The 11,048-nt window shown below is 36.7% G+C and overlaps 2 protein-coding genes and 1 non-coding gene across 4 annotated transcripts in view; 1 reads left to right on the top strand and 2 right to left on the bottom strand.

The window, feature by feature from the left end:
* LOC132096107 (aerolysin-like protein) overlaps positions 1-11,048 on the top strand; it is a 254,098-nt gene that overhangs the window by 153,700 nt on the left and 89,350 nt on the right.
* Positions 336-549, bottom strand: LOC132112480 (small nucleolar RNA U3). The gene has a single exon (XR_009424962.1). It is a non-coding gene; the product is annotated as a small nucleolar RNA U3 (small nucleolar RNA).
* Positions 6,918-10,550, bottom strand: LOC132101110 (INO80 complex subunit B-like). Of its 2 annotated transcripts, none has more exons than XM_059505846.1 (5): positions 10,193-10,550; positions 9,840-10,038; positions 8,695-8,846; positions 8,425-8,597; positions 6,918-7,502 (listed from the first exon to the last, which is right to left on the bottom strand). In XM_059505846.1, the coding sequence occupies exons 1-5, from the start codon at positions 10,293-10,295 to the stop codon at positions 7,038-7,040; spliced, it is 1,092 nt and encodes a 363-aa protein (XP_059361829.1). In that variant the 5' UTR covers positions 10,296-10,550; the 3' UTR covers positions 6,918-7,037. The 2 variants fall into 2 exon arrangements, with proteins under 2 accessions (XP_059361829.1, XP_059361830.1); XM_059505847.1 differs by having other exon boundaries at positions 10,271-10,550.

The raw sequence follows: 11,048 nt of genomic DNA, 5'->3' as shown, positions 1-11,048 counted from the left end.
TAAAATAGTATATCATATTTTTGTTATATCTTGTATAATGTGGTTGAGAACCATCCTTACACAAAGGTTGGTATATAAAAAAATAAAAATTCCTGAAGCCTATAAATTAATTGGTGATTTTTTTTCTTTATAACTGCCTTTTCATGTCTGTTTATGACAGTAATTTTATAGGTAACCCGGGTTTTTGTGTCCTTTTAAAGACGACAAATGAATAAAAGATAAACTTGTTTAACACAAAAAAATCCACTTATATTTAATTAAAAATATTAATAATAACTTAAACGTTTTGTTATTAATTTATTGATTTCTATTGTTATTAAACTCATACTTATAAAACCACTCGGATCATGCACTTCTCCTCAATGATTCAAAAGAAGAATCATGAACGTTCATCAATAGTAGTTTACTGTGAATATATCACGGTTCACTACCCGATTCACGCTCAGAGAAGCACATTCTCACTCATCATCGTGGTTTGGGAGACAAAACTCTTTCGAAACACATTTCCTAGTTAATAACTATAGAAATGATCCCTGAAAGTATAGTCTTAATTTCTTACAATTCTCCGCGGAGACCCCGTCAGCGCGAACATGAGGCTCAATGACGGTGGCGCGCAATGACGTCACAGCGGCGACTTTAAATCGATTCTTAAAACAACGCGCCAAACCCCTCGTTATCAATATAGAGCACGGCGCATCAGTTTATTAAGGTGTAAACGGATTTATTTGATAACGTTAAAAGGGCCTTGAGTAATATTGGGTGAAGTAGCGGTGATTAATCATCTTGTGTTGAATTCCATCAGCCCTTAACTTTTTGTGACTATACATTCATTATCATATGTTTAAGCACCCTGTAACTGAACTAAATGTTATTTCGTTCAATAAAGCATGTAGAGTACAACTTAAGATGTGCATAATGTCATTACCCACAATCCTCCTCGCTCGGTGTCAACCGAGCGCCAACCTCCCGCTCTATCTCGTGAGGCCAATAAGGAAGTGACTAAAACTGCAATTCATCGACTGGCCGCTTGAGGCTGGCTGCAAAAGGGAGTCAGTCCCATAGACTCCCCATGTTAAAATGCCCAACTTTACAGCAGGAAAAACATGTTTACAGCCTGGTTCAAAAAATGATTTTGGTCTAAATAGCAAATTTTGCCCTTCATGACAACTGTGAGGGGGGTGAATTTTTTTTATAACTCATCCGTTTAAATTATATTAAGACTTAAAGTTCTGCATAATTAAGGGCGTGGCCACTTGAGTGACAGGGAGATTGCCGCTGCTGACACTGCCGTCGCGCTAGGTGGCCGTGGCTACAGCAACTAGCTCCCGCCTTTTTACCCATTTTTGATTGTCCGGGAGAGTCGCGCGGTGACGCGCTGCCAAGATGGCGACGGCCCGCTCTACACACTTTAGGCTTCAAAAACTCTCTTCAGTAGTCTACGGGTGACGTCACGGACACTACGTCCATATTTTTATACAGTCTATGGTGTCAACCATAGACTGTAGGTGTCAACCTTCCTTTTCGTGCTGAGCAGGCTGTATTTGTCATGCGTGTTAAACCAAGTACACTAAGGTTAATACATAAAAGTAAATCTGAATTGTAGAGGGAACAACAAATAAATGTTGATTTCATATGTTGGTGCTTCAGATAAGTAAGTCCTGTCATGCAACTTCGTTCCGGGATGGAAATCAAGCTGCAGTTACATGTTTTAACCACTGCTAGGTGTTTGGTCTGCTGTATGAACTATATCTGTAGAAGAGCGGATTGCTGAATAGCAGATATGCATATTGTGTAAGTTACATTGAGTTACAGAGCAAATAACCTAAACACACGCACACAAATATACTCGATTCAATAACGTTAAGTCATACAACATGCGATTGCTAGCTTTATTGTTTATTCTTATCTGTTTCGTACAATTTTAATATTTTTATGTCATTATATGTCACCAAAGTCTAATTTTTTTAAGGTTTTGGCTGAATTATTATTTTATTTTATTTTTTAATGAAGTAAAATAAATATTAAATATGGCGTAAAAACAAGCATATTTACATAAACGTACGGTAGGCTACTTTTAGAAGTAAATATATAGGCTATATATTTAAAAAAAATAGTTTTAGATAGTTTTTATTTGATCGAAGCTAGTGATATGACATTTAGGTTAGGCTATTAAATTTTTAGATATCTTCAAGTTGCATACTATGCTATAAAACTTTCGTTTTATTGTTTACATCGCTGTCAATTTGCATGCATTTGTATTCAGTGTGTATTTAAACATAGCCTACGTCATGTCTATACTTTTGTTGTATTAATATATAAATCTAATGAAATGGATACACGTACTGGAGCTGGTTTGGTTTATTTCGTTTGAGTGGTCTCTTCTGACCCACATTTAGCCTCATGAAAAGGAAAAAGAAAAACTTTTTCAGCCCTCTCTCATTTTTTAAGATGATTTTCTGTTTCCAACTTGGAAAGTCAGCCATCATAAAAAAATATATTCACCATCTTTAGTGAATTTATTGATGTGGTTGCCAAGAGCTAACCACCAGAAGTAGTGTGGCTTAATTTAGAAAGCGGGAAAAAAACAATGGCTGGCTTAATATTGAACCGATCTTTTCTGGATTGAAGGAGAGGATTCGGTTTCAAAGCTTTGGGATGTGTGGCTTTCCCTGCAGTATTCTGACCCATCACTTATGTAGTGTTTAGTTTGTGTTTCAAAACTCTCTTGTAGAGTTTATTGCTTACTTAGTGGTGCTGAAACGCAGTCTGTTGCAAAAAGTGCGAGTCTGCATTGTTTTCACACGCATAGAAACAAATCTCTTCTTATCTGGAATATTGTGTTTGTGAGTAGTGACTAGTTGATCATTCACTATACTTGATCTTAAACTACTTTAAATAACCTTTTTTCAAACTGTATAATTATTATATGTCTACATGCAGTTTCAGCTTTTATCAATTGAGAAACTACATGCCAAAATTAAAAAAATTAAAAACCAGTTAGTAAGCTTTTCTTTTCCTCTAAATTGGAACCTAAAATTGTGATGTTGAAAAATGAATGTCCCGTGTCTAGTTAAATAAAACTAAATTAATAATAAAAATGTTTTCATTAAAGCTGAAAAAACTTTTACGAAAATGAGATGTTTGCCTTGGCCACTAACAAATAAAAATAAGTTTAAGATGGAGTACTAAAATTAATAAAACTCAAATAGAAATAATTTAAAACATTCAGACATGTCCAGATACTTTTTGAGGCCACTGTATATTGGGTATAATTGCATGTTTTTCTAATGCTCTGCTTGTTTTGTGTCACAGTGACCAGGAGCCGGAGTGGCTGGATGACGTAGCCTACAGAAGAACGATGAACTCTTTTATCTGAAGCTGAGTGAGGGAGAGGAAGAAGCTCTGCGGGCACAGGTCTCTGAAAATCACTCCGCTGCCACCAATCACGTCCGTTTCGGTGAAAATGAGGTCGAGATTATCACCGACAATGGCAAAAAGCAAGCAGCCTCTGACAAATCCGAAGCAAAAATCAAGAAGTTCACCAGGTTCCTGAGACGAAAGCGGCATCCATCTCAAAGGAAATCAGATGATGGAAAAGACACATGTCTTCCCAGCTTTCCACTTCCATATTGAAGAATCAAGTGGGTCACCGGCCTGGAGATGTTGTCCAGCAGCAGCGTCTGTATCTAAACCCCAAACATCTCGGTGGTTCCTCGTCTCCGTCTCCTGAAAGAGGCGGGTCGTTAAAGGCATTGCTGGGCTGGGTGTCATTCACCATCCAAGAGGAAATGCTGGGGGGAAAACTCATCATCCATGGCCTGGTCCCACATAGTCCCACTAGCAAGTGTGTAGAAATTCTTATCGGTAAGCACAGCTAGACAAGGAATGGGTCAGTTAGAAAAATGTGCTAGGATTTTTACTTACAGACTTTTTTGAAACTTTGAATAAATTGAACCAATTGCTTCACAAAATGATTCACTGCTTCAAAGCGCTTGAAACACTTGATTACCAGCTGAACGTGCATGAACACGTTTTCCAAACCAAGTCAAATATATTATTGAAAGTGTAATCTATTAAACGCAATTAGCAAATCATTAAATATGAAGTGTCTGTTTGAAGTGTTCATTTATTAATTTGAAAGGCTTTTTTTATTAAGGGCTTTGCTAAACAGACCATTACGAAGATATTAGCTATTACTCTTCCTTTTTAATATACAAATGTGTCATTGAAAATGTCCATAAATTTATAAAACTGGTCCGAGATTAGGTAAAAACCATAGACAGTGGTTCATGGGTTGTTCAAAACAAATGTTTTTTCTAGAGGTTTCAAAGCGTCACAAAGCTCTTTTTGAAAGCGTCCATCACTAGTTTTTCAGTTGTAGCACCCCCTATGGGTGGAATTGGACGTAATTTGGTGTGTGTCCCCAAAATGTCCTGTTGTTCACGTGTTTCAAGTTTCGTTATGTTTGGATATTTCGTTTAGCAGATACGTGCCAACTTGACTGTCACGCAGAACAATGAACTAACAATGAATTAAAGTCAAATTAAACTGTTAAGTCAAGTTGCAGCTTGGTGTTGTGGTTGGTTTTACTCATAGTCTCTCTCACAACTGCTTTTCAAACACTCTAGTTTTATGTTCCACGATTGGAAGCTGTTTTTTCAGTTGTGCAACATATTTACAGTGATTGTCCTAAAAGGACATTCAAGGGGAACCCGCAGTCGTTTTCTTCCAGCGACAGACCATAGAAATTCCAAACTCTTTCCCCAGCAGCTTTTTACGATTGTTTCTCAAACGCCCCTAAATACTAAAGCAATTAGACCGTTTATCTGAAATAACTGAGGGAAATCTTTGCATGCCGTGAAGGGAAGAGTGTATAAATCTACCTAACCGAAGGCAGGTGGAGGTGCTGTTTGATGTGCTTTAGTTTTTAGATGCAATCTACTTAAGCTGTTAAGTAAGTGTGAGATTTTGTATCTTTCCCCTACAGTTGAGGTCTAAATGCTTGAAATTATAAAACCGAGCCAAAAGGTGTTTTTGAAGTTCAACTGAATAAAATGAACAAATGTGTGGCTCATAATGTATATTTTGCTCTATAGTCGTCTGCAGCAGTAAAATAGTTCAACTCTGAGGTATATATGAGGATGAAAGCTGAAAAAAATCTCAGATGTTTGCTCAGACAATTGCTCAGTTTTCCTGCCCGCAGACCTCCCGTAAACTCACAGACGCTGGGGTCACATCAGGTCAACTGTTTTACATTACTTTCATTTAAATGAGTTTGTTTCTTCATCAGATCTGGAGAAATGTAGCATTATATCACTTGCTCAGCAATGGATCCTCTGCAGTGAATGGGTGCCGTCAGAATGAGAGTCCAAACAGCTGATAAAAACATCACAGTAATCCACATCACTCCAGTCCATCAGTTAAAACATAAAAGCTGCGTGTTTGTAAAAAAAAGCCAGAATACCTAACAACACTTCCTCCAGTGAAGATGTGGTCTCGTATGAATCAGGAGAGAAATATCAACAGATCAAGCACCGTTTACAAGGGAATCAGTCCAAAACAGCGCAAAACATGTATGTTAGTGGATTTTGATGTGAGAGATTATCAAAGCTTAATGGACATTGACAGTCCATTTGTTTTATGACAAGATTACAGACAATATTTTATTAAGCACATTTAACCAAATTAGGTTTAACGCTTAACAAATTGCAGAATAATTTGTTAATGTAAAAAATATTGTAAGTCTGGAGGTTTTTCAGGAAAATAATCAAATGGCTGAGCGTTTACTCGCAAGCCCCAGAGGCACAGAGCAGAAACCTTCTCAGTCATTTCAAGGCAATGAAGTCAAATTAAAACAGACTACAGTACATAAATGAGTACATTTAAATATTTGGCTGAAATATACCTTTGAGATAAAATGATTATTTTTAAAGTTTTTGTGGGCTTTTACCCAATACCTGTAGCAATAATCTAATGAACCGGTCTGATGAATCGGACAATAAAATGCATTGAAATTGTGAAAACATCTTTAATACCTAAAACTATGCAGGATTTCTTCGACGGGCACAAGTGACTTGCTTATGATCACTTGCAGCAGAAAAACTGATCATGATATGATGTTTTTAAGGTGACTTCTCCTTGCTGGATCAAGTGAAAGGTTTTTTTTTTTAAAGCAGCATTTATAACCAAAGCCTTAACAACACTTCTGAACTTTGTGAAATGACATTTTATTTGTAATTTCATCAAGGCAAGTTTTGTAATACATTGTTCAACCAACAAATGTGCCTCATTTATCAAATAAAGGAATGCAGATTAACTTAAACTGTTCTTTATTTCAGTCTTTTTACAAAAATAAGGCTTAAGTCTGGGTAGTTTCAACAATATGTCTGTTACATAATTAAATGCAAGCATGAGTGTGCTACAAAACATCTCTATACTCAAATACAATGCAACAACATTTTTACAGAATGATTTACGTAGAAATATATTCAATTCAAAGTAGTTCTATCAACCATTTAACACAGAAACTCATCCTCATTATTCAAGAATTCCTTTGTAAATAATTAGCAATTCTTAATTGTCACATTGAATTGAATCAAACACAAAATAAAATTATTGGGTAACACTTTACAGTAGGTTAAATTTGTTAACATATTAGCATAAATTAACAATTGAAAATACTTCTGCAGCATTTATTAATTGCTAATACATTTTAAATGGGTTATGATGTGTAATTTAATATTAGTTTGTTATGAATAAACTAACAATGAGTTGACAACGTGTGTGTGTATATATATATATATATATATATATATATATATGCATTTATATTTATTTATACATTAAGTTTGATTAATAATAGCAGTAAAAACTTTTCATTGTTAGTTCAGAAAACCTAATATTAAAAAATTTCACCGTACTGTAAAGTGTTATTGCTTCAGCATGATTTTACACTCATTAATCAAAGAATTTTGTCTTTGTTCAACATAATTGCATCGACCTACTATTTTTAAATACACTATTTGACAAAGACGACTTCAAGCCACTTCCTGCACCAGCGTCAGGTTCTTCCTGTAGCACTGCAGGCTGCACAGGGGCGTCCCTGTCTTGGAGCAGGAGTATTTCTTCAGGTTGGAGCATCCGGACACGCCGCAGCTCACGGGAGCGGGAGGAGGCAGTCGCAGGGCCGCGGGTGTCGGGACGGGGATCCCGGCGGGGTACGAGACGGCGGCGCCCTGAGCGTTACTGCTGTACCTCACCATGGGCAGCTGCTCCTGCTTGGACTTGCGCTCCCTCATGCTCTTGATCTTGGCCTTGCTGGTCTTGGTCAGTCTCTCGATGGTCTGGTTCTTGTTCTCCTCGGCCTTCTTGGCAGCCTGCAGGCGTCTTTTTCGGGCGCGCTCCTCGCGCTTCTGCATCATCTCGGCCGTCAGCTCCTTCTCTTTGTATCCCATGGGGAGCTCCAGTAACGGCTGGCTCTGTTGCTTATGTAAGAGCGCTTTCTGTTTACATGGAGAAGAAGCTTTGTTCAGATCAGTTAAATGTCAAATACTTACATTTTTAGCTCATCAAATCATATTGTGGGTGGTAAAACCTACAAGGACTGTTTCTTCTGCTCATTTATATAAAAAAAAAAAAAAAAAAAAAAAAAAAAAAGGTACAGTAACAATGAAACATTATTACAAATTAACATAACTGTTTTCTATGTGAATATATATTAAACTGTAATTTATTCCTGTTATCAAATCTGTATTTTCAGCATCATTACTGCAGTCTTCAGTGTCACATGATCCTTCAGAAATCATGCTAATATGAGGATTTGCTGCTCGACAAACATTTCTGAATATTATCAATGTCAAAAACAGTCGTGCTGCTTCATATTTATGTGGAAACTGATCCATTTTAATTTTCAGGATTCTTTAATGAATAGAAAGTTCAAAAGAACAGCATTTATTTAAAATATAAATCTTTTGTAACATTATAAATGTTTTTACATTCTCATTTTCGACCATTTTAATGTGTCTTTGCTGAATAAAAGCAATAATCTCTTTAAAAAAACTAAAACAATGCATTTACACCCAACTTTGAACGGTACTGTAGAACTTAATGCATTATGTTGGTGTTACTTTAATAATATTAATAAACTATTACGACTTTAATAGTTTGAATTTGCTTTTATTTTTATACTTTCAGTTTTTCCAGTTAGTTATCTTAATGCTTCAGATGAAAATTAGAAATAAAAATAACCAAAGTAACATTTAAGTTTTTCCATCTATTGTTATTTCACCTTTAAAGTTAACAATAATAACCGTGCATCATGTCTGGTTATGCTGAGGTTTGCACATCTCCATTTGGAGGTTTTGAGGAGTTTTTGTATAATTAAGGCTGTGTGGTGTTTGATAGTGTGTGTGTTTTCTATGGCACCTGTCTGGCTGTGAGCAGAGACTCGTCGATCTCTTTCTTCAGCTCTCCGTTATCATCCAGCTCTCCTTTCTCCAGTGCATCCAGCCAGCGCTCCTCATCATCCATCGGGCCTCCCAGCAGCGAGTCCGTGTCCAGGTCGGGCACAGGAGACGGGTCCAGGTTACTGTCTTCATCTGGGTATGACCAACACAAACACACTCATGCACATTAACACCGGCTGCTACTCACTGAAACATGTGTGTGTTCGCTATATTCAAGTGCTGCAGTCACCCAGCCAGGCTCTGTATTGCTCGATAGGAACTCCCTCTGACGGCACGTCGTCATCAGAGTCGTCTTCATCATGGTCTTCATCATCATCGCTCTCCACGTTCACAGGCGACACTGAGCGCAGAGAGTCCGGGATCACTGTGAACGTGGGCACACTGAAACAAGACAATACACTCATTACAGAGACGACTGTGCACTTGATCAGATCGCTTCATGCAGGGTTCAAACACACAGATGTCTTGATCTTTAGAATAGAGCATGCATTTCAAACAGTTCACTCAAAAACAAACACCGTCATCATCTATTTTGCAGTTTACTTCCAAACTGCATTGTTGAATGTTCATTCAGCTTTTCTTTCTGTAATATATATGTTATTTTTTTTGGGGGGGGGGGGGACCTATTCATTTAATGCATTTAATTTGACCGGTTACATTATTATCTACAGTGTATAAGAGATTGGTTCTGGTTTTCACTTCATTGTTTCAGTAAGAATATGACAACTGTGAATCGTTGTACTGTACGTGAATTGATATCAAATTATGCTCATGTTTAGAAGTCTCAATCTAATTTATTTCTTACCAAAATAGATGATGTTTTCCATGCACACAGGCTTATTTTAATAAACGAAATAAATAAAGGGAGGTTTTCAATGCAAAAGTGATTTTAAGAACCACCTTGTTACACATGAAGTCTATTTTTAAGTTATATGAACTTTCAGAGTTTAATAAAAACGTGGCTTGTATGCTTTCAGTTTCACTAGTATCATATTTGATGCACACATTTGAACATTATTTTATGATAACGAAGTCTGGATAATCAAGGGAACCTAAGCTGCTTCAGTCTAGCAAGTGTTCATCCTGAAATATTATATACAAACATTAAAGTTATTTATATGTTTACTATAAAAATCAGTACAGAAAAGCAGGAGCTGAAGATGGACGTTTCTACAATTACATTAAAAGGCCTTTTACTTGCTCAAAAAAGTCTGAAATATAAATAAGATGACGTGTAGTAGATTGTCAACAACAGGATTTTCTGCCAATATGATCATAACCATTTAGAAAATAGTTTTCTTCTCAGTGAAGATAACTAGGAATACGAAAGCTGATGTTCAGAAGTCTCAGTCAGAAACAGGCTGAGTGCCGGACCTCTTGGTGCCCAGAGTCTGTCCTCCCAGTTTGATCTTGAGCTTGAGCTGAGGAGGTTTGAGCAGAAGCATCCCTGAGTCTGACTCCAGCGCCTCGGAGGACACACTGTGGCCGTCTTCACGATGATGATGGTGCTTCTTCTTGTGCTTCTTATGCTTCTTGTGTTTCTTCTTGTGCAGGTTATAATCATCCCCACTCCCTGCAGAACACACATCAACAACCACACATTTCATATGAGAAAAACGGAATTAATTAACTCAAAGTAATCCGTGAATGTTAGGGAATACGGGTTTAACACACAAAGAGACACGTGGGTGAAGAAAAACTAAATTCTAACGCATTTCTACTCTTACCAGCGAGAAATCTGGGGTGAATCATGTCTTTCCGTTTCCCCATGGACACGAAAAACGAGTCTGACCTTAATAAATCACCACAATAAGCATGTCGAATACACATACGACTTTTTCTTCAACTGCAGAGCACAGATCAGATGAAAGCAAACGTGCTAATTCCTGTGCAAACCGCCCATTAACGGAAAAAAACAGTTCTGTTAATGAACTAAACCTACTATTGAAAGAATAATACCTCCCGTATTATAACGAAAAATCAACTATGACACACTACTAATATGGAAAAGCCTCACGTAAACGTCTCTATTTTTCTACCTTAGCTTTCTAGCATTGTTTACAAAATGTGCTTCCTCGCGGCAGAGCACTGTGGGTAATGTAGTTCGCGTTACATTACAATGGAGTTGTCGGGGTTTTCATTAATACGTTATTTCTTTCTTAAATAATGTTTCTATATTGTTATTCAATAAATAAATAAACTTCCAACTTGCAAAACAACTAGTTGTTGCTCATTGTAAATTATATGTTATTATTTATTATAAAACGTCCCACTAACACTACCATTCTTTGTTCTTTTTCCATTCTTTCGACTTGTTTTATTTTTATTATTATTTAAAAAGACCCTCTAACACTAGTTTTCCCTATTCTTTTTCTGTTCTACTTGTTTTATTTTAATTTATCATAAAAAAAAAAATTAGACCTTACTACGTGTACTGCGTCAGACCAACTAAGACTTGTCACAGCACTTGCATATTATTGCCCTTTTGTTGGTTTTGATTGCTTCTATTGACCTCATTTGTTAGTCGCTTTGGATTAAAGCATCTGCTAAACGACTAAATGTACATTTTGTGGGAAGTCGTGG

The sequence above is a fragment of the Carassius carassius genome, chromosome 2, assembly GCF_963082965.1.
Source record: "Carassius carassius chromosome 2, fCarCar2.1, whole genome shotgun sequence".
Classification (NCBI taxonomy): domain Eukaryota; kingdom Metazoa; phylum Chordata; class Actinopteri; order Cypriniformes; family Cyprinidae; genus Carassius; species Carassius carassius.
Note: the sequence above shows the minus strand (reverse complement) of the source record. Positions and strands in the feature narration are given on the sequence as shown.

What these genes read in the sequence shown, in the direction of transcription:
- LOC132101110 (XM_059505846.1), bottom strand. Translation starts at nt 10,295, where the DNA reads ATGTGTATTCGACATGCTTATTGTGGTGATTTATTAAGGTCAGACTCG. An exon ending in CAGACTCTGGGCACCAAGAG is followed by an intron (nt 8,847 to 9,839) that starts GTCCGGCACTCA and finishes GTCTTGTTTCAG; the next exon opens with TGTGCCCACGTTCACAGTGA. An exon ending in GCAATACAGAGCCTGGCTGG is followed by an intron (nt 8,598 to 8,694) that starts GTGACTGCAGCA and finishes GGTCATACCCAG; the next exon opens with ATGAAGACAGTAACCTGGAC.